This window comes from Anser brachyrhynchus, assembly GCF_964034855.1.
Source record: "Anser brachyrhynchus genome assembly, chromosome: 18".
NCBI lineage: Eukaryota > Metazoa > Chordata > Aves > Anseriformes > Anatidae > Anser > Anser brachyrhynchus.
Window position 1 is genome coordinate 1,802,239 of NC_137711.1, and position 24,648 is coordinate 1,826,886.

Here is a 24,648-nt window from a genome sequence, read left to right on the forward strand (position 1 = left end):
TGTCATCCCCGCAGCCACCCCCGGACTCGGGGCTGCAGGAATGATGCTGGAACCAAACCCCATCTGCCGGGGGGGGCAGCGGCCGCCCCTCCCTGCCCGAGCTGCAGGGGTAGGAAAGGAAGACGAGGGAGCGATGAAGGTCACCTTCCGCTGCCCCGGGACGGTAACGAACCCCACGCAAAGGCCCAGGTCGAGCTCTCCAGAGTCATTATCGCAACAGGCTGCGAAAGGTTAGGGAGGAAGGAGCTTTTCGGAAGTCTTTGCCCACTAATTGATTGCGAAGAGCGGAAGGAAGGATGTATCAAAAAAAGAAAAAGCCCCATGCCGTTTGTAGCCCCCCTCCTCCCCTTCCCGAAGCGCGCGCTGCGAGGAGGCAGCAGGTTGTAGTTTCGACTGTAACGGAGCAGAAGGGAAATCAGATTCAACAGGAGCTGGGTCTCCTTTCAGTCTAATGGCAGATCTGGAAAATGTTTTCCAGCATCATTAGGAAGGATGAAAAGCATTAAGGGCTGGCTCGTGCCCTATCCCTGCCCGGCGAGGGGTGCGGGATGGATGGATGGCTGCTCTCGTTGGCTTCTGCCCTGCCTGCTGCGGGCAGCTCGTGGTGCCCAACGTGGCACGCTGCCTGCTCACCTTGGCCACCAGCACCCGTGCCAGCATCCCTGGAAATGCACCGGTCCCCCTGGCCGTGCGTGCCCTGGGGGCAACAGCTAGCCCACCGTGAGCAGCTGCCATGCCCAACACAATGCACGGGCTGTGGGCTGCTCTGGGCAAATGATACAGCCCTTTTTTGGGGACAAAAGTGCCGTTTTGGAAAACCAAAGTACCAGGCACTGCATGTGGGCCTCGGGTGCAGGCTGCCTTGCATGGACCAGGAAGAGGCTGGAGGTGTGGAGGTGTCTCCTTTTGGTTGAGTCTCAGAGGTGCTGCTCGGCTGCCTGCAGCGGAGGGGACTGTTTGAGAAGGAAGTCCTCAAAATGTTTGTGGCTTTCTGGCCTGAGGTGAGACAGTGCCCAGAAATGAAAGGCAGCTACAGAATTTGCCTCCTCCCATGACTGGATGAAACCAGAGCACTTTAAGATGACACAGCGCAAGAATTAATCCGCTCAAGTGGCACCGAAGTATTGTCTAAGTATGATGAGTATCTCCTGGAACAATATTGTGCTGATATCTACACCGAACAGTCTAATTTCATATTTCCTAATCAAGCCTCTGCCAGGAAACCAGACAATTCATGCCACCCACTAACCTCTACCTCTCCTTAACCTTTCAGTCTGCTTTCAAGACCCAGGAGAAAATGCAGTGGGAGAGATGAGCTACTCTTCTGGGGCGAGACTCCTTGGTCAACGCTGAGTGAATCCTTGTGCAACATCAGTAATTATCATCATTGTTATATTGGTAAGGAAGAAGAAAAAAAAAAAAAGCATGTTTAGAGCTGATGGGATTTGCCCAAATCACCTGGATAAAATTGGGAACACTCCCTGACCGATCAGGAACAGACTGAGACTGGAAACCAGTTGCCTCGATGCCTTGCTCTAACCACTAGACGACCCACCCTGTATGAGCAAACGGAATAAAATTTGAAAGAAAACAAAAATCTGACTTGAAAAATGTGTTCCGCATAGAACCAGAATGTTCAGAGGAGAAAAAAGGATGCAGTCCAAAGTTTTACTTCCAGGCAAACATTTCAAAATGGACTTATAATGTACCCTTTCATTTAGATTTTATATGAAGGTTTTACTTGAACTTGTAATGAAGATGGAAAAATCCGAGGTTACCATGGCTACTGGCACTTTGCCTAATACACTCAAATCTTTTTCCCCTAATAATATAGATTTTAGAAACCCCCCTGTAAAAAAGGAAGAGTTAAAGACCCCGTAAACAACTGTAGGATGAAGAGTATTATTCCATGTAAACCACGTTCTGAACATCATGGCATGGTAATTATGTTCATTTTTTTTTTTTTTTGCTTTTCCTCCTCACCTATTAGGCCCCTGAAACTCAGAGTCGTGCTCTAGATGGTTCTCCTGCTAATAACTGGGAAAAAGCAAGGAGTAAGAAAATTGGGTGGTGGTGAGCAAAGTGCTTGGTGCTCCTTCTGGGACGTTCTCCTGTTGGTTGGAAACGCATCGAACTCGTTGGGTAGGAAGCAACCTGGTTACTTCGGATGCTCTGGCAGCCTGCAGCTCCATCCCAGCCCTGTTGGACCCTCTTGGGCAGGCGTCTCGGCTGTGCTGGGTTGTGCTCAGCACTCACACCAACGAAATGTGAGATAATTTGGGGCCCCACCACCATACAGCAGTTGCTGCGGGTGTTGATGCCGGATATTTGCCCTAAATCTAGGAACAGACTTGAGGTCTTGCTTGCTTAGCATGTATGGTTTTATGGCCAGCATCTTGAAAGCCCGTGATGCTCAGAGATGAGCTAGTCCCTGCCCTGGTGCCCACCTTGGATATTGCCTGCAGAAAGGAGCTGGGAAGGGGTGGAAGAGGCAGCTGGTAGCCATCTGCTCCCGGCTGTTTGCGGCTCTCAGGCTGCGCTGGGAGGCTCGCTCTCATCATCTTCGTCTTCATCTTCAGCTTCAGCTTCTTCCTCACCTCCCTGCAGGGGCAGGTTCTTCTTCCACGGGAGCCACGGCTCTGGCCGTTCCCTTTTCCTCTACAGGGCTGCCGCCTCCTCTGTCTGATGAATTCAGCCGAGGCTCTGGCTCCAGCTCAGAGTCTGTAGCTTTTGTCCTTGCGATTCCCCCAGATCTCAGTGGGAGCTGATTTGGCATCGAATGAAAGAGTTTGGGCTTTGAGCTCCTCTCGCAGGAGCTTGAGCAGGCTGAAGTTTTGGGGATGGATGGGCAGAGCGAGTGCGCACCAAAAGCACTAGGGCCGGTCAACAAATGATCGTGACGTTCATGTGCGTTGGAGGCAGCACAAAGTCCTATGACAAGCGATAAAACCCCGCGGAGTTGTCCTGGTCCTGGCTGTGCTGGCCGGGTGGAGGAAGTGCTGACGCTCCTGCTCTCCTCAGGCTTTCGGGAGATCCTTTTAATGCCACGGCGCTTTGGCTTTTAAAAGTGGTGGCTGTCCGCCAGCCCGATTTATTTTAAACATGTGTTTCTGATTTGAAAATGTCCAGATCTTGAAATCTTTAATCTTCTCACACCTAGGGATTTTTTTTGTTTTGTTTTGTTTTTTGCAAAAAGCTGAACCACGTGCACAGGATGACGGTTAAAAAGCAACACAGACTGCTTAAAAAAAAAAAAGAAAGAGAAACAGTAAAAAAAAAAATTAAAATAAAAGATCCAGCTGGCATTCTTCTATTATCAAAGCAAGACTCAGCATGGAGATTCACATATGCCAACAAACAGGGCTTTCGTTTGTCTCACTGCGGTAATTGCTGAATCCTGATGAAACTCCCTGAACTTTGAGCTGAAAAAGGTCCTGAGATCCCTCCCAGAAGACAAAAAAGACAGAGTATTTGTCAGGCTGAAGCAGGTTGTCTTCCCAAACACTTAAACCCAACGCTGTTTTCTGGTGTAGAGCTAGAAGAATTGGGTCCCACCGCTGGGCGGGGTGGGCAGCCCATCCTCCTGGCCCCGAGACAGGGACGGTTGCTCCGTCTCCTCTGGGATGGGAAGGGCTCAGGAATGAAGCACCAGGAGGACTTCAAAGGAGGTTCCTCCTTCCTCCCCTCCCGGTGCAGAGGAGCAGCTCGGGATGAGCCCCGCTCTGCGCCCGGGGAGTCCCCATGACGTTCAGCATTAGCACCGGGTGACGGAAATAGAAGCTGACAGATTTAAAATGTGCAAGGGGAAAAACTTTTTTACAGCAACCTGCAATTAACGTTCGGCTCGAAGGGGCTATATACACAGACAGGCCAGCGTCTAACCATAGACACTTGCTGCCGAGGGATGTTTTTTCCAGGCGCGTGGCTTATTTAAGATATAAACAAGTGATTAAACTTTTAGCTCTGCAGAAACGCTCATCACTTGGCAAACTGCTGTGGGAGTGCTACCGCTGGCTTCAGCAGGACCAGAGGTAGCAACGTGAGTTGAGCGAGTGCCTTTGCAGCTCCCTCGGGCTGGATTTTCCTGCCTGGCCGTGCGCTGCTCCTGACGCTGCTGGAGCCTCCGGTGCAAAGGTCCGGGCAGAGCAGAGGTTAATGCAAAGCATGTCTGATAGATGGTGTCAGCCGCCTTCTGCTCACCGCGCCACCACCCAGAAGCATCCCCTGGGGCAGGCACTGCCGATGGTCCGTGCAGAGAGATGTGGAGAGAAGACGAGCACGAGGTGCTGATGTACCTTTGGTGGTGCAATTGCGCAGCCCGTGTGAATGCAGCATCTTCCCATATACCTCCCAGGGATGGTGTGGCAGCAGAACTGGGGGTGAGAGGATGTCCCTAGTCCCCCCCATCGTATGTGGGTGGGTTGGGGCTGGTCCCCTGCCTGCACATGGGAGAGCACCTCGGCCTCCCTCCCATCTCCCTGCTGCTCTCCTCGGAGCAGAGGGGCTCCAAATGCATCCCCGTGCGCTAAGAGTTAAGGGGTCTGCGCGGCCCTGAAGATAAGAAACAGATGATAAAGGTTAGGGTAGGGATCGCGTTTCCATTACGCAGCCTGTAAATGCAAACTAATTAGAACGCAGCCTTGTTTCTGAGAAAACGCAAAGAAAGAAAAAAGAAAAAAAGGCAAAAAAAAAAAAAAAAGCCACCTCTTTCCTCCCCAGGAAAGAAGCCGTGTGAGCACTAAAGGCCCGAGAACATGGGATAGCTCAGCTCTGCTGCTTGGCTTTGCTCACAGCTGGAAAATGCACATCAGTCAAGGTGCACGTGCGTGTGCAAGGCTGCTCCACGTCACTCCGCTCCGACTGCTGGGAGGTGGCCGAGGAGGCGCGGGGCTGTCCTGGCCCTCTCCTGGGTCGAGCGCTTTGGTGTTCTCCCACTGCACAGCTGGACTGCAGGGAGCTGATCCCCTCTGGGCTGGGGCTGGGGCTTCGTTGCGTTGGTCTGCTGCTCAGCTGCAGGAGGACAGAAACGCAAGCCGACCCAGTGGGTTTTGGTACTTTAGGGGCTTCCTGAGACAAGATTTTAGAGCACCAGCTGAAGGAGGTCAGCGCAACTTCAGCGGAGTCTTTGCCGTTTAAGAAGAAAGCACCGAAATGCAGGCTTAAAGCGAGGCATCTCTGCAGTGACCCCCATACCTGCTGGGCTCAGCCTTCCCGAGGCAGGATTGGAGCATGCCCCTAAACATTTCACTGGTCTGGTGCTTAGGGGTTTTTGGCAAAAAGATTCGAAATGGCAGTTATTTCTGGGCCTGGAACGCCACCTATCCTTAGCCATTTCCCAGGACAGCAGCCTGAGCTCCTGCCTGGTGACCTAGAGACACACTGCAGGCTCCCCCCAGACCAGCTGGATGCGGATGTATGTTTAATATTGAGTTTGATATTTCTTTTTTTTGTTTTCTTTTAAACTTTATTTTTTTTTCTCCTCGGCGGTTCATTAGCATCTTCCCTTTGCTCGCCTGCTTTTTGCCCTCCTTGCTTTCTTCTGGAACCCAGAAGTATTTCACTGCGGCTTGCCAAATGATTTCTATCTCAGTGAAAAAGAACTTGCTATTTCCTGAAAACCTACCGCTGTTTTTTCTCCCTTTCTCTCTCCCTTTCTCTTTATAATACGTTCTGAGCATTGAAACAAACCCAGGTAACTTGATAAGAAGTTAATGAAAACAAATGAATTCTGCTTTGCAAAGGTGCACCGAGGAGAAGGGCGGCAGTGTTTGGCAGAGAGGGAATTGTCTCTGGTGAAAAGAGGTTTCAAGGGACAGCTGGCTTCAAAGTCCTCCCATGCCAAGTTTTGCAGGGGAGAAATTGCAAAAGAAAAGTCTCTCTAGATTTCCTTTGTTGTTGTTGTTGTTGTTGTTTTAGACGTTGGTGGTGACACGACATGGTTCATTCACTACCATAGGATTTGATTTCGGTGTTTCGCTCTGGGGAGGTTGCACTGGGCTGCGTTTGCCAACCCCAAAGAAGCCCCGGGTCCCATCCTCGGTCCCGGCAGCTGCCTCCACCCACCCGTGGCACCCATCTGCCCACTCCACCGCCACCCAGCACCACTGGCACGCCGACACGTGCTCGAGGTGTTTGCCACGAGTCCCAGCACCTCCGGCTGGCAGAAATTCGTGGCCCCCGCTGCGAGCAGCAGCACGCTGCCCGACTCAGCCACTCTCCTGGGAGCGGGTGAAGTGGTCCAGCAAAAGCCGGGCGATGCAGCATCCCCGCCGAGCCCTGGATGCTGCTCTCAGGCCAAAATATTTCCAGCGCTACGGAGATTTCACTGTTTCAAGGGGTGTTTTGGTAAGATTTTGTGATTTTCTTTTCCATAGTGGTATTTTATGAACTGCACTGGAGCATACTGGGCAAAAAAAAGGCTTTGTTTAATGAGCTGGTTCTTTTGTTGGGCTGATTTTCAGCTGCATTTTACTCTTCAGCACATGGGAAGTTTAGTTTTTAAGAAGTTTATTTCTTTATCGTGCGTTCATTTCCGAAGGCTTCGCTGTACTTCTGGGTAGATTTCTGTTTGGTTTGGGACTTGGAGAAACGAGCTGTTGAACAGATCAGTTGTGGGCTAAGGTACTCTGTTTGCGAGATGGTTTTCTGTGTTGCATAACTCACAAATACCATCCAGCATTTGAGAAAATGGATGATTTTTTTTTTAATTCACTCCTTCCCTCCCTCTACTCCCCCATCCCCTATGCAATTTTTTATGGTCCATGATTGGAAGCAAAAGGTCTAAAAGAGAGAGGAAATCAAGCCCGTCAATAAATGCTAAAAATATTTAGTGTGGCAGCCTCTGTATTTTCTTTTTTGTGAAACACTGATTAATATTCAGTGGTTGAAGGTTAATACCCCATTCATTTTATTCCCTTTATATCCTCTGCACAGCAGTTGCTGCTCCAATTTCGACTTCTAATTCATGCAAATCTGGTTCCAATCAGGATATTAGTAACTCACTGCATAAGCAGAGGGGGAGGAAAAAAAAAAGAAATCATACAATTATTCAGCTTATCTTTTGGTACAAACACATACACACGTCCGTGGACACCCCAAACCCACAAGGTTGCTGTAATGAAAGGGTGTTCGTTGTGCATTTCCATCCTTCTTTAAAATACAGAGGGAACATCCACGGAGAAGATTTTTGGCAGGCTTAACCAGGAGTTATTGTTTTGATACAGCTGTGAAAGTCTCTGGCCTGCATTACAAAGGAGATGGATGATAATGGTAGCTCACGCTAAGCTTAAATCCAAGCTTCAGTGCAAGGACAGAAACGGTCCATTGCCAGGTGAGGTTATCAAGCCCAGCTCAGTGCCTGAAAGGTCTGGGTGCCCAAAGAATACAGAAAAAAAAGGACTTTAAAAAGAAAAAAAGTGAGTTCAAGACTGTTTCCATCAGCACAGCGGCTGTTTCCCAGTCCAGGGATGCTGTCCCTGGATGCCTGTCCTTGGCTTTTCTGTCCCCTTCGGAGAGCGATGGGTTTCTGCGCCATGCTGGCTCCACTGAGGACCCCAGCAAGGGGCCGGGGCTGGGTGCAGGACGTCGACAGCTCAGCTCCTGCGGGACGGAGCCTGGGCTCACCACAGGGATGGCACTGCAATGGGCCAGATCCTGCAGCGTGCTGCTCTCCATCATCTCCCTGCGGGGACTGGTGGCTTCCCCCGGGCTTTGCCGGGGGTCTCTGTGCAGACCAAGGCTGCGGAGGGCCACACTTTCAAGGAGGAGTTTGGGGCTTGCTCGCCGCGGGCTGGTGCACGGTGCCGCGGCACTTCCAGCGTCTGATCAGAGCAGACGGGCCGCAGCAAAGGGCCTCCATAGAGTAAACTGCCTAAAGCCCAGCGTATTTATCTTGGAGAAGGCGCAGGGTTCAGCCTTCCCGACCAGGAATCCCGGGCGAGGCCGGCAGCCAGGCCGGGTATATCCAAACCTGCTGCCCTGTGCCTCTGGAGGTGAGGATCGGGGTCTGTCGATCTGCCACCCCTGTGCCCTCGGGGATGGGGATGGCTTGGTGCTGGGTGATTTCTCCTGGGTTCGGGGGGCTGTGGTGTGTGCCTGGTGGGGCTGCCCGCGTGCCCGCCCTTGCACGTGGGTGCCACGGCTCTGCCACCCCTCCGTGCCATGCTGGTGGGGAAAAGCCCCAGCTTGTGATGTCCCCTTGTGAACAGCAGCCTCAAGCACTGCTCCAAAGCAGGAGAGGAGTGCAGTTATGCAGGCCTCAGCCACAAAGCAGGAGAAGGTGGAGCTCCGAGCTCTGCTCTTTGCCTGTGCTTTATTGCACCTGGATGCATGGGGCAGCCCCCCAGGTCCCCTGGGAGCAGCTGTGCTCCCTCCCTCCGGAAGATGTTGCTCCCACGGCATCTTCCTCAAAGGAAAAAGCATTTTCTCCCTCCGTGGATCACCAGTGACTTCAACTTTTAAAAATAAGCAAAGGCTTCAGCACAGCCCTGCACGCGATGTCTAGCCAAAATGCAAAACTTTACCACAGTGCACAAGTGGGCTGTGTTTTTCAGAGCAGGGAACAACGTTAGGGCCCTTTCATCACCTTTCTTTTGCACTTCTTTTAAAAATGATTTAAATTGGAGGCAATAGTATTGAACCTCTGACACTCAGACAAGACTCTGAATCACACACTTATGCTTGCATCCATTTTCTGTAACCACTGTGCTTGCAGTCCTTGAGGTTTGTTGTGCTTTTTTATTTTTTTCCCCCTAAGCATTTGTTCTTTTTACTGTGTTTGTGCCATCTCCGTGAGATTTCATTTGAATTTTTGCCTTGTTGTAGGATGGATTGCTGGTGAGCACTGGGCCTTCACTTCTCAGTCCTACTGCTGATGCATTCTAAAACCAGGCTTCCTTCCAGGGCTTTTTGAGCAGCAGCATTAAAAACATTGTGCTGAACCCTCTTCCCCTCCATCTACCGAGGAAAATGCACAGTGGAGGAAAGTGAAATTCCAGATTGCTCAGCAGAAAGGAAAAACCAGCTTGGAAGCCCCTCTGGAAAGGGGCCAAGCAGTAATCCCATGCTGTGTGGGTGAGAACGGCAGCATCTCCTTTGGACTTCGACGGAGCGAGAGCTGCTCGCACCCACTCGGGATCCAACCTCCTCCGTTTATAGCCCTGATTTTAAACCAGCTAAATGAAAATACTTGTGGGAAGCAAAAATAGCCGGCGCTGAAAACCTGTGTCTGCTGAGGGTGGAAATTGCTGGGAGTTCCTCCGTGGCTGCAGCCGACCATTATAACCTGTGTCATAAATAAGAGGCGGTTGCGCGGCGTGCCGCGGCCGGGCTCCCTGCAGCGGCGCTGAGCCCGCGCGCCCCAGCCGCAGCCCGCGGGAGCGCAGCTGCTGCCCTCGGTGCCACGGCCTGGCTGCTCCGAGGATGCTGGTGAGCGGCTCTGCGAGAAACTGGCCTTTTATTTTTTGGGGGAAAAAAAAAAAGCAGCATTCATTTTCTTTTTTTTCCAATGTATCAGCACAGTGCGCGGTGTGATGGAGGAGTTTGCTGGATGTTAAGATCATTTCTGGTCCCTGCCTGGGATGGGGAGCCCTGTGATTCTGTGATTCTGGGGTGGGAGTGGAGTTACGTGGAATCGCTGTGGTTACTCCATAAAAAAACCAGAATTTATCCCTATCGGTACGTATGCCCCATGCAAACACATGTAAACCCAAAGTTTATATCAGTTGGCAAGATATGGTTAAACAATGCGCTCTGGAGGCCTGAATGAGCCTGAATGGCAGCCAACAGAGGAGAGCTGCAGCACGGAGCCAGCACGAGAAAGGAGCAGGAGCCCGGCCTTCGCCCTTTAACGTGTGGTGTTTGGCCATGCCAGCAGCTGCGCGGGTTGCAGGGGCTTTGCCTCTCCCGTGGGCCATCAGCTGTTGGTGCCTCTGTGCCGATTCTTTCATCTTCTGGTTCTTCCAGGGCTGGTTCTCCAGTGCCACGTGGAAACGCTTGCGCAGCCGTTCCAACCTTTGGGCTGCAGCAATTAGCCTCACACGGCATCTGAGCTGCAACGTGTGGCCCCGGCCATGACTTTGCTTTAGCTGCTTGTTCGGCCCTAATCTCTGTTTGATTTCAGGGTGAAACCAATTTGAGTTTCCCGAGGCTTCTCCAGCGAGCTGCGGGGTGCTGCCCCCTTCAATCCAGCCTGGCTCTTGCATCCAAGCCTGTTTCTGGAGGCAGGGAGGGGTCGGAGATCACCTGCTGAACCCGCTCCTCCTGGTACCATCCCAGTGCCGCGGTGCTGCAGGGAAGGGAGAAAACATTTCCTTATATTTGCTCCTTGCTGAAGTATCTCTGGGCTCATCTGGGAGCAGGGGGCAGTCTCCGGGCACCTCGAGACAAAGGTCCGCGTCCTGGTTGCTTGCTCCAAGGCGGGGGCGTTGTAAATTTGCCACTTGTTGTTACAGATGTCTGCAGCTTTCCATGTCAGCTTTGCATTTGGTTTCCCTCTGCCCTAATTGAGACCAGAAATCCAATTAAACAATAATCCCGTCCTTTTTGAAGTCCCTGGCCACAGCGTCACTTAATCGGAGACGGTAGATGTTGTGCTAGTGATGGGACCGACTGGCAGCAGTGAACCCCTTCCCTGCTGCAGATTACGAAATGCATTTTGAGCATCCATCTATCACAATCCATGTCAGGAATTGTCGTGTGCTGCACTTTGGTGTTCCTATTAGGGACAGCAGATGTTCAAACAAGGGGCTGTAACATGCGCAGCCTCCTTGTGTTACTGATTAGGCATGAGAGCGTGCCCCATGCGGGAGGGACGGCTGCTGCTTGAAGTGCCTCATATTTATTTGCACGGATGTGCTGGGTGAAGGGAGGTGGGCAGAGATTTGAGCAGGCTCCCCGGAAGAAGCACCTTTATAAGCAGCATTTCCTTGCTTTGGAGACCTTGGGCCAGCTACGAGCAGCCCCTGCTTAACATGGGCTTGGGAATTGCAATCCCTGCGCCTGCAGTGCCCGTCGGAGGAGCTGAGCACGGCTCTGTGGCTCAGCATGGTGCCAAGTGTTACTGCTGGTCTGTTAGATTAGGAGATCAGGCTCCTTAAAATAGGAAATTGCTTTCTGTACAATCCATGTAAAGTGTCAGATATATACATATATTAAGAATATGTATGTACTGTGTGTGTATATATATACACATGCAGTACTTATACATCCGTGCATATGCATGCACTCTTGGCTTAGTGTGTGTTTTGCAGAGACTTTGTGGAGTCGGATAAGGTATATTGTCATTGTACTTGCAGAATAGCGATGAAGCTGTTGCTCCTACACCAGCCTTAAGCATTGCAGGCTCGGGGATTTCTCCACCCGAGGGCCACCAGCAAAGACCGCTCGGAGCTGGGGGAGAGGCTTGTGCAAGCTCCCAGCTGCCGACCAGCCCAGGTCCCTGCTACAAAACCAAACCAGTCCGGCCCTCTGCCCTTCGTTTGGGAGAGGCAGCTGGCAGACCCTTCCCTTGCAGCTGACAAAGTGCCTGCGCTTGGTATCACCGATGGGCTCTGAGCACCCTGCGCTGGGATTTTTCAGCTCGGAATCACAAGAGCTGTAAGCTTGTTGCTGGAGCAGCTCGGAGTTGCTGCATCTCCTCTCTCTCCTTCTACCTAGCCATAGAAAAACAGGAAGCTGCACCAAATTAGCTCAGCAGCTGAGCCTTCCGAAAGCCACAACATGGCAATTGTAGGCACCACTCGATTGCTTTTTTCCTACCCTGCAGCAGCTGAGCGTTAGGCCAGCAATTTGATTTGATGTCTCAGCCTGCTATTGTGGAAGAAAGCAAGAAGGGAAAAAAAATTAAGGGGAGAGATTTTAAGCTCAGGGCTTCTTCCCATGGCATTGTTTTTATCCTTTTCCCATCCTGGAAAAAGAGTCAGAAATAGCTCAAAAGCCTTTTTTCTGCACGATTAAATTAAGGCTGAAAAGATGATGGAAACCTCGCTGTCCGGCTCTTGACAGTTTTCCACCTTGTTGGGCAGAACAGAGTTGTTAAATTTGTGAATGTAACTTTTCTGGTGGGGCTGGGCTTCAGCCACAGCTCTCTGCCCTCCAGGCTTTGCATCTGCCAAATGTTTTCTTCAAAAATTAAAAGTACTTTTAGATGGGTGTCACGTGGTTGTGCTTTTATCTAATAAAAAAAAAATCTACAAAACCTAACCTGATGTAATATTTTAAGCTGGGACTATTTCCGCCATTGATAGAAAGTGTGTTTTTAGGCACAGGAAGTACCAGGAGAAAGGTTCAGTTCAGAGGAAGAGCTCTGAAATGGAGGCATTTGGAAGTTAAAGCTGGAAGCATCCGATGGCTGGACAGGTGTTTGCAGGGGCTGTTGGAAAGGGAACGTGCTTTTCTCACTTGATTCGGAGCGGGCTTTTGCAGATGAGCACAGACCTTGTGCATTTCTGCCCAAGTTCCACGTAAACCCTCTGGTGCTGCAGCTCTGCTGGGTGCAAATGCCCCCCCCAGCTGTGCACAGCTGCCTCGCTTGCTGCTCACACTCCTCTCGCCTTCAGCACGAAGATGTACCCATTAAAAGGGCAGCTGTCCTCAGTTCAATTTAAAGCAATTTTGGTGAAGCTGGCAGGTCAATTAAGGTAACGTAGATTTAGCTTTTATTTTGGATTTTTTTTTTCTTTCTCCTGCATTTCCGTGTTTTTCCCAACCTGCTGATTCCTTCAGCCTTGCTTTGAAACCCTGATTCTCCGCCGGCAAAATTCCCCTCACACCTGTGATGTGCCCCCTTATTTGACTCGTTTGCTTTTGGCTGCTCTCCAGCCACACCTTGCTCCCAGATGCCTCCGTTTGTGGACGCCTCGTGTTGAAAGCTTACCACGAGTACCGGTGATTTAACGATAACCTCGGCGTTTATCTGGGGGTACGCGCGCAGGAATTGCAACCCGTGAAAGGGCTGGGAGAAGTCTTGATGCGTGGTACGGACCGTGGTGTGCTGCTGGCTTTGTGCCCCTGCTGGGGACCCGCTGGCAGTGGGACAGGGACCTGAGCCGTGCCACGGGGACCTGCCTCCTCCTGCCGCTGCTGCCAGGTTCTCGTGCAGCTTTGGGCAAAACGGCTCACGCAAAGCGGAAGCCCTCAGGAGGACGAAATTCTTCCTCAGCCTTTCAATTAGCTTCTAATCCCTTCGCTCCCGTAAAATCTCAGCTGCAGGCTGCCCCTGTTTGTGTATTTGCACCGGCCACGAAAGCCACCTCCCTGAGCATCTGTCTGTGCGGTTTGGGCTGAAACCTCTCCCTGTGCCAGTGGCCACACCTCTCCACAAAGAACATGTAATTGCAAACCTTTTTTTTTTTTTTTTTCTTTTCCCTTTCATCCCATTTAGCGTAAAACAAGATACCCGTCACCGTCCTCTGCCTCGGCGCTGCTGCAAACTTTTTCCACCTGGCCGAGTTGGGTGTCCAAAAAACCATAAATAAATGGAAAAAGAAAAAGAAAAGGGGCGGGGGGAAAGGCCGCCGGTGGGGCTATTTTTAAACCCATGACACAGGGGAGTGTGACACACTTGGTGTTCTCAGTGGGTGGGTGCAGTGTTATTTCATGTTATTCTTGTCGCAGGGCCCAGCATTACAAGCGGACGCGTTATTCCCTGCGCCCGATGACAGCGTCAGGCACGGCCACCGAAATGCCGCGAGGGGCCGGGGGCTGCGGCCCGGTGCTGGCGGGGCAGGGAAGGGCCACCAAGCACCGTGAGGACGCAGGGGGCCTGAAGATGGCATGCTTCACTGCCTCGCTTGTACCTTTTCCACTTGGCTGGGGCTGGCGTAGCTGTATGGCCGTCTTTCCGTGTCCTCTTGTCCGTCTGCGGGGCTGCCGGTGGCTGGGCGCGAGGGAAGGAGGCTCTGGGGACGGAGGCCGCGCGCGTGCGAGATGTCGAGAAGCGATGCTGAAGGTGGCCGAGGCTGATGCCGGCCAACGTCTGTACATGAACTTGTGGTTTTATAGCCCTATAAAAGGCAGCTGACAGCAGAGGTTCCGATTTTGGAGGCTCCAGCTGAGCTGGGAGGAGCCGGCCTCGTCTCCCGGCGCCGGAGCCGCGTCTGCTGGTGCCGAGCCTGGGCCGTGACGTTGGGGAGGCAGAGCCGGGTTGGGATTCCCGGCGTGCCGGGGGCAGGAGCCGGCCGCTCACCCGAGCCATCGCCACGGCCCTGCCAGCGCCAGGCCGCTGCTGCTTTCCTGGCCGGCCTCTTGGAGACTGTGTGCAATGCTTGGAAGGGAGCGCAGCACCTTGCTCCATGGGCGGGCGCTTCTCCCCCCGCCCCTGGGCTCGCTGTTGGCAGTGGTGCCGCAGGTACGGCGCTGTGCAGGGAAGGATGAGGCCTGCCCAGGGCCAGCCGAGGTCCTGTGGCTCTGTTTGCCTCCAGCGCACGTAGGCCGGCGTGGCGTTGGTTCCTGGTGGAAAGCAACAGAGCTCCGTGGGCTGCTCCACGGCTTTCTTCCCTCAACACGGCCTCTCTCGCTGGCGGGTTTGCTTTCTCTTCCCTGCCCGCTTCTCGCCATATCCACTCAAGCATCTCATTTTTGTTAGGTACCTAAATACCTTTCTGGAGGCGGGCCAGGCGCCTTGGCTCGGCTCCCTTCTCACCCCTGCTGCTTTCTTGTGGACTGCTGCCGCCGTCCCTGGGGCCGAGCCCCCGGCGGGGCTGTGCCGGAGGTGAGGCAGGGTGGGCACGGAGGAGGACTGCGGGGACAGCAGCGGCTGATCCATTTACTTGAAACCCTGGAGGTCTCAAATCGGGTCAGGGCAGAGCTGGGGGTCCATCTTCTTTTCCCGGTTTTACTTGGCACCATCATGGAAAGTTTGCTCTCGTTGCACCTTGTGCTGGTGGGAAGCTTGGCTGATGGACTTGGGAACGCTCCATCTGGACCAGACTTAGCCTGAGATATGAGCTCAGAAGCCAGGGAGATGTCCTCCTCATCCCAGGGCAAGGCTAAGGCATGGGGGAGAAGCTATGGACTCGGGCAGAGGCGAATTAACATTTGAAGAAGTTGATTTTGTTAAATCCTGTCAGACACGGTTAAAAGGAGCAACTGACCCCTTGGAAATTTGGGAAAATTAGAGGGAATTTTTCCTGTGGCCCATTTCCACGTGGAAGAAGGGGGAGCTTGAGATAAAGTTTGGCACGTGGGATGTGCGGCTCCATCTCACGGAGCCGGGGGCTCGGCTGGGCAGCGCCTGGCTGCGGACCAGCAGCAGCAGCAGGCGAGGCCCGGCGCGGTCCCTCCTGCTCAGAAATCCCCGTGGTGCTCCTGCGCCTTGGTCCCCCACCACGACCAAGGGATCCTGGCTCTTTTTTTATGGAGACTCCCCACCGAGGTAGACGCTAGTTAAAAGGTTACTACCCAGCTGTGAAATATGTAGACAGGGTAACAGCTAAATGGCGGGGTGACCTCATATCTCATATTTATTGACTAAATGTGGCTTGAACTAGTCACCACTAGTAAAACAAACCACAGCCCCCGAGTACTGCAGGAATATTCCATGGCAGACAGGCTCCTGACTCCTTGTCACACTCTTTCACTTGATTTAAAAAAAAAAAAAAAGAAAAAAAAAACTTTTTACTAATCTCATTTCATTTACAACATAGGTCCTGCAAAAACCCTTTCAGTGCAAGCTGACTTCTTCCAGTGAGAAGAGCTGGGAATCCCTCTGGTTTTGCACTGGAAGAGAGGGAGAGAACGAGCCCTGTGGATTCTGTTTTTGCCAGCATCCACCTCAAGAAATAGCGGGGCCTGACAAGGACAGATGTGCCAGGCTGTAACAGGGAGAGCTGGGGCGGGCGGGTTTTTGTGACCTCCTATCTCACTCCTGCTGCCGCTGAGATGGGAAAATAGCTGTGAGAAATCAAGAGGCTGTCTCAGGTTTTGTCTGCACGAGGACATTGATGTGGTAGTAAGGTGAAGCAGTACATTTCTTACCGCTGCAGCCAACCGACCTCATTCAGCATCAGATGTTTTCCCGAGCGTCTCCCTCCTGGCTTCCCCGGTCCCCAGGCCCATGCCAGGTGACCCGTTCCTCATCGCTTTGCGACCCAAAATCCCACGGGGTGTCGTAAACCGTCTGCGCTGCGGTTATTAGCTCACGGCCGTCTGCGGGTGCCCCGCGGGGACGCTGGAAGCCCCGTGCCACAATAACAGGAGTCGCAGCTGGAAAAGCCGCAGCGCCTTGCAGGTGTTGCTGTAACGTCCTGCCTGGGATTACCGGGCCGGTCAAACATTATGATGCACTGTTTCCCTTTGGAGATTTACATGCGCGGGAGGGGGATGCTGAGCACTGGGAAAAAAGATGAACTTGGCACCAGGGGATGCAGATCCCCTCCCTGCCCAGCCACCTCTCTGTGTGCATGGGCTGGCTGCGGGACGGCGATTACTTGGAGGTTATCAGTGACACACGGTGCTGATACGGAGACCGGTCAGAAGTCTTGGTCACGTCACCTGGGATCTGATGCAAATTGCTATTGTGGTTCATTTTTCCGAGCTAATGTGCAGGGCCAGAGAGAGGAGAGGAAATGGCCTTTGTGATGCTCTGCGGAGATAACCATTCCTTCTCCTGGCTGGGGGCAAATCTGGCAGCAGGGAACAGAAACATCTTCCCAAGGTGATGTGACACTTTCCAAGGTGATGTGGCACCCATTGTTCTCTAGAAAACTGAGAAGATTTTTTTTTTTTTGGGTAGAAAAAAATGTCAGTCAAATGCTAGCCATGATAGTATTTTGAGAGGGGAATAAATATTAAAAAGCCGTTACAAATGTCCTGAAATAGCACAGCACTTTCACAGAATTCCTTTAGTGGTGGAGCTACTTGATTGCTATTTTTTAAGCAGAAACAAAAAGTTTTCTTGCTTGCTTGCCCTTTGTATTCTTTGATTTTGTTTCATTTCCTATGTCCTCGAGCAGGACACTGGTCTGATCTGTGTCAGCTACATTTACTCAGCACGTGATGCACAGGGGTGGAAGGTTTTGTTAGGAGTGGAAGGTTTTGTTAGGATGTGTTTGTGCTGTTTAATTTCATCCGTGCTTCTTGCTGCCCTGATTCCTCAGCACCATATCACAGCACCTTGGGGCTGGGGCAGCAGCCCATCCTCTGGCTCGGGGCCGAAGCCATCGTGCTTCATGGTTTCCACCTGAGCCCATAAATCATGCTGGAGTTGGATTAAAGCTTCGGTTAGATCCACTGGCAGTTTTGCTATTTTCACTGAACCTTGCAATGATTTGGACGTGAGCTGAAGATTTATGTGTATTTGCAGAGCCCACGGTTCCAGGTCAGAGCTTGGACTGAGGCATTACCAGGGAATCATTGCTTCCCCAGACGTCTTTGGTGGCCTCCTCTGAAGCAAGAGACATTGCTAGGAAAACGCATCCAGCGCTTATCTCCCTGCTGAGTCTCCTGAGAAGTGTGAGACGCGATAAAACAAGCCTGAAAATGCTGATATAAAGATTGCTCAGGAAAACGTGCTCTGCCCTCGTTGTTCTTAACTAAAGCGATACTGGAGCCTGCACATAACAAAGCCAGGATGAGCATATGGGCAGATCATGAGCAGAAAATTAAAAGTGGAGCACAGCACAGGTTTGCTTTTTTTCTTTTCTCATCTCTGTACATGCAGGCAGGAGTCATGGATGGCTGGGATCTCAGGGAAGCCCCAGCTCCTTGTCCCTGACACCAAGATAAACGGGCTGAGGTGATACCAGTGCTTGCACCATCCTGGTGTCCCCCACAAAGTTCTGTCCCAGGGCAATCCCGGTCTCGGCAAAGCTGACCGGGGTGACCTGGCCATTACAGCTGTTCCCTCTGGAGCGATGTGATGCGCATCACCCCGTAACTGTAATTTTCCACTGCTTTCCTGTCTGTATTCACCTGGATATTGCTGTCAGAGCTTGAACCACGGGGGAGACCCTGTGCCTCTTGTCCAGTGCCCACGTCCCACGCGTGCCAACCCGTGTACGCGCACGCGTGCACGCTCCCACGCCGGCCGATCTCCAAATCCGCTCCGGAGGACTCAGAACCGTAACAATATGGCAGTAAAAAATAATGAAATGCCATCATAAAAAAAGATGTGGGAAAGCAATTATTTATTTATACCTAGGGAACTAGGAATAATACACCTGCTTCATATGGATGGCTGGCATAAAGCTGGCATTGCATAGTGGTACTTAATAATTTTTTACCACACTTTATAGGCTCTTTCCTGCAATTAATGCTAAATAAAATCAACATTTCTCCAACTTGCATTTCTGGCTCTCATTAACTCTGTTCTTGCCATTCACCATCTCCTTCCTTCTTGGTATCTTTGCTTCTTTTGTGTTTTTCTTCTTTTTCTTCACTTCTTCATGGCATCTGTATTCCTACTTGTTCACTATTTTTTTTTCCCCCCTCCATCTCTGACACTCCTTGGCCTCACCTCCATATCTCTATTCAGAGTCTTCTTTTTTTCCCCCCCCCCCTGTTTCTTTTGTATTTGCATTCTGATCTCCTTCATATCTGTATGTTGGTGAAAGGGACAACACTGAAGGTCTCGAACACTCCAAGAAGCCTCTTGGCTTCGTAACAGTAGAAACTTGTCCTCTAAAGGAGTGACCTCAGCTTGAACGATGGCTTGGGGGTCCCTGGGCAGGTCACCTCGCTTGTCTGTGCCTCAGTTTCCCTACCTGCTAAATAGCTGGCTTGGCATGTAGCTGGTTGTACCCTCGGCCGAGTGTGGAGGCCCCGAGGTGCAGCCTGCAGGTGGAAATGCAGAGGCAGGCTGGAAATTTGGACCGTCATCTTCTCAAGGGAGCTGATAGATAAATGAATGCAGTAAGCCAAATGATGGTGGTGGTGCTGGGAGGTGGTTCCAGGACAAAACCAGCCCTGAGCTCTGTGCTTGATTAATTGACTTTATTTATTTTGTAGGAAGGAAAAACTTCTCTCAGTAACCGAGAGCCAGCTAGACCTGCTGGAAGCTCTCGGTGGTGAAAGATTTGTCGAGGTCTCAGGAGCTGCGAGTCCTCGTACTCTTGCTTTTGTTCCCCCGGATTTCCAGCTGGTTTCGAATGCTGCAATTTCGACATTTTCCTTCCTCGTGGACTGGGAAGATGATGCTCGCTGCCAGCAATGCTGCCAGCAGGTAGGATGGAAATTCTCCGGAAACAGAAAGCTTCACAAGGGGCCATTTCGGACTTCTTATATTTTCGTGTTTTGAAAACCAGGCAGAAATATCTGATGGTGAAAGTTTCCCCAGTTTGGCTGTTATTTTTTCCCTTGTTCTGGAGCTTAACTCAGTATTTTTTTGTCCTGCTGCTTCCCACCCACAAAATAACTTTTTTATTTATTCCCACCTTAAAAATAAAAGAAGAGGGAAAATTTTGTCCAGTCCCCCGCCCCTGCCTTATGATTTTTAAGCCGCATTTTTTTCTGGCTTTATTTTCTATTGTTTTAAACAATAAAATCCTATTTTTTTCACACAGAAATGTATTTTGGATGAAATACTGTTCCTCTCTGGGAATCTCCTGCCCACAAACGCACGGATTTACTCCTAATGCCACTGAAATCGTTTAATGCATTTAAAATTCGTTTAAGTAGATAAAGTGAGCTGGGAGAGTTATTAAAAGACAGGCTTTTCCTTGACGGTAGTAAAAGATTTGGGAACAGATCCTGAGCGGGCCTAACGACTGCAGCCAGGTGAGAAAGTGGCCCGTGAGCTGGAAGACGGGAGAAAATCAGTGCTGAGAAAAGTCACCTCGAAGCCTCAAACCAAAGTCCCACGGGGCACTCTGTGATGGCGCAGGGAGCCCTCCTGAGCCTTGTGGGCTTACATCGGGGTTTTTTTAAGCAAGAGCAGCCGCCAGCAGGGCCCAGGATGCAGGATGGCTTTATGTGCCATCTAGTTCAGATACACAGAAGGAGAGGGGGAATAAGGCCCCCATGGTCCTGATGAAATGGGGTGAGGATTTTTAAGGAGGATAAAGCCACGAGGAAGAGGAGCCATGCCTGCGGCCGAGCCCCATCTCTCCCTCCGAGCGTACACACTCTGCTCTCCTTCTCCCCTACAAACTGCAGATTAAAGGTGAAAATCCGGGCCTTGGGATTTGTGTGGGTAGCAATGCGGCAAGGCCTGGCACTGGGCCATGAGATCCCCGTGGATCCCCTGGGATGATCTGTGGGCAGGCTGCTGGGGCTCGGCACAGAAGTGCGATGTGACAGCAGATCCCCGGCCAGCTCCCATCACCCTGCTCCTGCATCCTTACCCGGGGCTGTCTGCATTACCCAGCCCACGTCCCCAGCACCGACGCAGGTGCCTTATCTCCCAGGGTGTCCCACTCTTCCTGGGTGTCCCAGCCATGAGCAGAGGTCTGATGGAGAGGTGGGGAGCTTGTGCAAAGCCCCGGGGTCAGCCCGCTCCGAGCTTTGGCAGGTCTGTGGAATTGCATGCAGCACCTCTGAGAAGGGCTGGATGTATTTCCACAGCATTTCTGGCAGCAAAGCAGCGCAACCTCAACCCCTCGTTTGCTGAAGCACAGTTAGCTGCAAGCAGGGGGAAGGGGACAGGCTTGGTGTCACCAAATCTGGGCACCGCCAGAGATGCCAGCAGATCTCCCCGCTGTCCTCCTGGAGATCCAGATCTCCCCTCCTCCTGGAGGAGAGAAGAAGGCAGGATGAGGATGGGACCACGTGCGCTTGTTCAGCTCTAGCCCCGAGAGGTGCTGTGACCCCTTCTGCCTGGCCCCATGGGTGCCAGGCAGTGTCCTACCCCAGGACCTGTTTCCCCACGGGCCATGGTCCTCACCGTGAGTCTGCTCATAAAATCCGTGCCTCCACACACCAATATCTGAGGCGGCAGCAGGCGGTTTTTATGCCTTTCTGGAATCTGATTAATCTCAACCTAGACATAATATTAATAATTTAATATTCCCCTGCATGTAACATTTTCTCTTGCCTCCCACATAGCCTGAGTAAAGGGTTAGAGATTTGCCTCAAACAATATTATCTCGCTGTTTCTCTGCTCTGAGCTTTAACCTTTCCAGGTTTTCCCGTTAAAATGCTTGGAGAGGAAACATTAAACAAGGTCTTCTCAGAAAACAGGAGCCTCTAGACCTGTGACAGTCAGCCCTTCATTGCGGTGGGATGCCCCAGCGCTGGATTTGGGATGTAGGTGATTGCAGTGGCCTCTTTGAGGTCTGTCATTACTGAAAGTCCTCTTCCTTCTTCCATTCTTTATGTTAAAGCACCCATGTGGCTCAGCCTGCCCTTGCTGCTGTCCCCTTGTCTGTTTAACCTGGGTGATGCTTTTCATTTGTCCCCACTGTCTTCGGGAAGTTTTTTTGGCTCTAGCTCCCATTTTTCAAGACCGAGCTAAACGCATGATTCTGGCATTGCTATTTAGTGAGTGTCTCACTTGGACTCTGCTCGAGTTTCTACATCTTCAGAATAAGGCTGACACTAATTGCCCATTTGCAGCGTATTTCCAGACGCGTGGCTGTAGAGTGCTATATGAAAAAACAGGCATTGTTATTATGAAACTTTCAGGAAAAAAAAATTAATAGATTCAAATAACTCCATGGTCATTAAAACAAACCTTATGTGGATGGAGGAGACCAGAGCTGAATAAACCTTGAGCAAACACAGCCTTTCAATATGAAACACACACTGGTTTTAATCAGCGGTGCCAAATAAGTTTTATTTTCTGAGGTTTCTTTTCCCCTCATCTCCTTCTTTCAGTGTTATCAGTTGCAGAAGGGGAACATTGCCCGGCTCCTGCTCCTAATGAGTATCATTTTTAAAAAAACAACAACAAAATGCTCTGCTTGGGCTGGCCAGGTCTCAAGTTGCTTTCGGCTCCGCTAGGATCTCAGCCAGCCTTTGTGAGCGTGTCGTCCCGAGTTTAAAGCACCTCTATTTTTCCACAGATTTTGGACAAAATTGGGTCAAAGCCCCATCAGCCGGGAGGAGAGCGCTGCCGACCACCGCCTGGCGTTCGCTTCCTTTAGGGCAGCCACGAAGCCATTTTTCATTCTGCCTCACCAAAGTCTCTCCTGTGTTTGTTTGGGAGACAGAAATAGCTTTCTGCTAGGAGGATGATGAGGTTACACATCCTGAGCCGTCACGGTGAATCAACAGCCTGGAGCGGGGAGCTGCTGGGGCTGCCGGCTGCCTGCAAGGCAGGGAGTGGGAATGGCCCTCGGAGGGGGAGCGCGGCGTCCCCGGGGACGTCTCGGGGCTTTTCAGTGCCCTGGCTCCTCCACGAGGCTGACGGCTGGGCCCGGAGGAGGCCACCAACCCTGCGCCAGGCAGCCTCCAACTGGGGAGGGACAGGAGGAAAAGGGAACTCGTCTTCCGAATTTATCGTGCTTTTCTCACGCCAGATCCAACCTCATTTCTGGGTGAGGAAGGGGGAGGCAGCAGCTTGTCAGCTGCCAAGGAGGAAAGGCTGGGAGAAAATCGTGCAGCCATCTCCTTGCTAAAGCACACCTAAAGCTGTGATGTCTGCGTACAAACTGGTTTGTAGGTACTAAATTCAGCGACATTTGCTAGGTTAACAGCTGATGATCTTAGAGGTCTTTTCCAACCTAAATGCTGCTTTGATTCTATGTCTTGCAACGAGATATGTGGAGGAGAGCTTTTAGGTGACACATGGGTCAGGCTCATTCCTGCACGGGAAGCCCTGAACCGACTTTCCCTGTCTGGAATAACTGAGCACCCTCCTGCTGATGCCATCAGGCCCTGTGAACATGAGCTAGGCTCAGACGTGCTCCTGGTAGCTGTAGCAGCATAAAGTTGTGTAATTCATTGGCAAAAGCGTCTGTGTGTCTTGTTCCCTGCTAGTGGGTTTAGCTCCAAATCAGTAGTGGTATTTTTTTCACCTCCTTCTTTGTAATTTCATCAGATTGTAGACATGTAATGTAGTAATTAGTAGCTTCTATGTAAATATATTTTGTCCTCAGCTAACCTAAGTCCATCGGCTGCATTTGTTGCTGGTGCGGACTGTGCACAGCGACGTGCGGTAACTGCTGAGCAGCTGCCAGCTCCTGGTGATGCTGAGCTCTCCGCTTCTCAGCTCAGCTGGCCAACGTATATGTGCTAAACCCGGTGGTGTGGGGTTCAAATATAACCCAGCCTGAGGTTTGTAACAGTGGCACAGACATTCCCTGTCAACAAATGCTCTCAAACAGTGACGACAGTGCCCTAAAGCAATTTCCTTCTAAAGCTCCTGGAGGTGACGACTGACTCATAAAAGCTTGGAAGCCTCCAGATTCTTCGGCTGGGTGGGATGTCCTGCTGCTCCTCTGAGGGTCTTGGCTCGGGCTGGACTTTGTGTCCTGTCAGCCCAGAGGATCAACGAGTGGGTGGCGGCTGGGCCAGGCTGAGCAAGAGAGACAAGGGAATAGCAGAGACCAGGAACTGAGCTGATGACATAGCAGTGGGATGAGCTCTGGATTTTGCAAGAAAAGGCATATTCCTTTCCTCATTGTTTCTAATTTAATTTAATTTAATTTAATTTTATTTTGTTTTATTTTATTTATTTTATTTTTATTTTTATTTTATTTTATATTTTATTTTATTTTATTTTATTTTATTTTATTTTATTTTATTTTATTTTATTTTATTTTATTATTTTATTTATTTTATTTTATCTTATCTTATTTTATCTTATCTTATTTTATCTTATTTTACTATTTTATTTTACTACTTTATTTTATTATTTTATTTCATTTTACTTTATTTTATTTTACTATTTTACTTTATTATTTCATTTTATTTTATTTCATTTCATATTTTATTTATTGTATTTTATTGTATTGTATTTTATTTTATTTTATTTTATTTTATTTTATTTTATTTTATCTTATCTTATTTTACTGTTTTATTTTATTATTTCATTTTATTTCATTTTACTTTATTTCATTTCATTTCATATGTATTTTATTTTATTTTATTTTATTTTATTTTATTTTATTTTATTTTATTTTATTTTATTTTATTTTATTTTATTTTATTTTATTTTATTTTATTTCACTTCTGGAGACACCAGTGGAGGAACGCACAGCCCCATCACTGAGCAGAGGGCGGCAGGCTGCCAGCTCCCATCCCTGGTTTTCTAGCAGCATGGCACCGGGCAGATTCCCCAGAGACGAGCCAAGCGCAGCGATGCCCCCGTGGCTGTGGGGCCGTTTAGGTTCTCGGGGGCTGTGCTGGAGCACGACCAAAGGGTGAGCCACAGGGGAAGGTGCAAGAGAGGCACCGCACCAAGGCTGAGTAAAGCAGAGCCCCCTTGCCAAAAAATGCGTACTGAAGACAACAGGGGCAGTGAGGGGTGCCGTCACCCAACCCCATCCCCATTCCACGGCCTCTCCTCAAGGATATCGCCGTGTGTTCTGGAACCACCGCGGACGCTAGGCTCACTTGTAGACATCAATGACCGTGAAGCACCAGCAGCACGCCACCAGCGACCATTCCTTGAGGCAGGTGGCCACGCCAACCCATCTCCGCACGGAATTTGTCACAGGTCAAGTTACCACACGCCACGTCCAACGTGACTCCGGCGTTACTCACCGTGTTTACTCCTTCCAGCCCCGTCGCCGCTCCCGCCGCGCAGAACCAGTCGCGGCAGCTAAGCGA

General features: G+C 50.7%; 1 protein-coding gene across 1 annotated transcript in view; it reads left to right on the top strand.

The window, feature by feature from the left end:
- Window positions 1-24,648, top strand: part of LOC308180055 (uncharacterized protein) — a 37,658-nt gene that overhangs the window by 7,233 nt on the left and 5,777 nt on the right. The window contains exons 6-9 of the mRNA XM_080561101.1: window positions 1,274-1,398; window positions 16,546-16,654; window positions 17,303-17,622; window positions 18,946-19,159. Of these exons, the coding sequence (XP_080417227.1) occupies window positions 1,274-1,398; window positions 16,546-16,654; window positions 17,303-17,387 (319 nt within the window). The 3' untranslated portion in view covers window positions 17,388-17,622; window positions 18,946-19,159. The remainder of the gene's footprint in view (window positions 1-1,273; window positions 1,399-16,545; window positions 16,655-17,302; window positions 17,623-18,945; window positions 19,160-24,648) is intronic.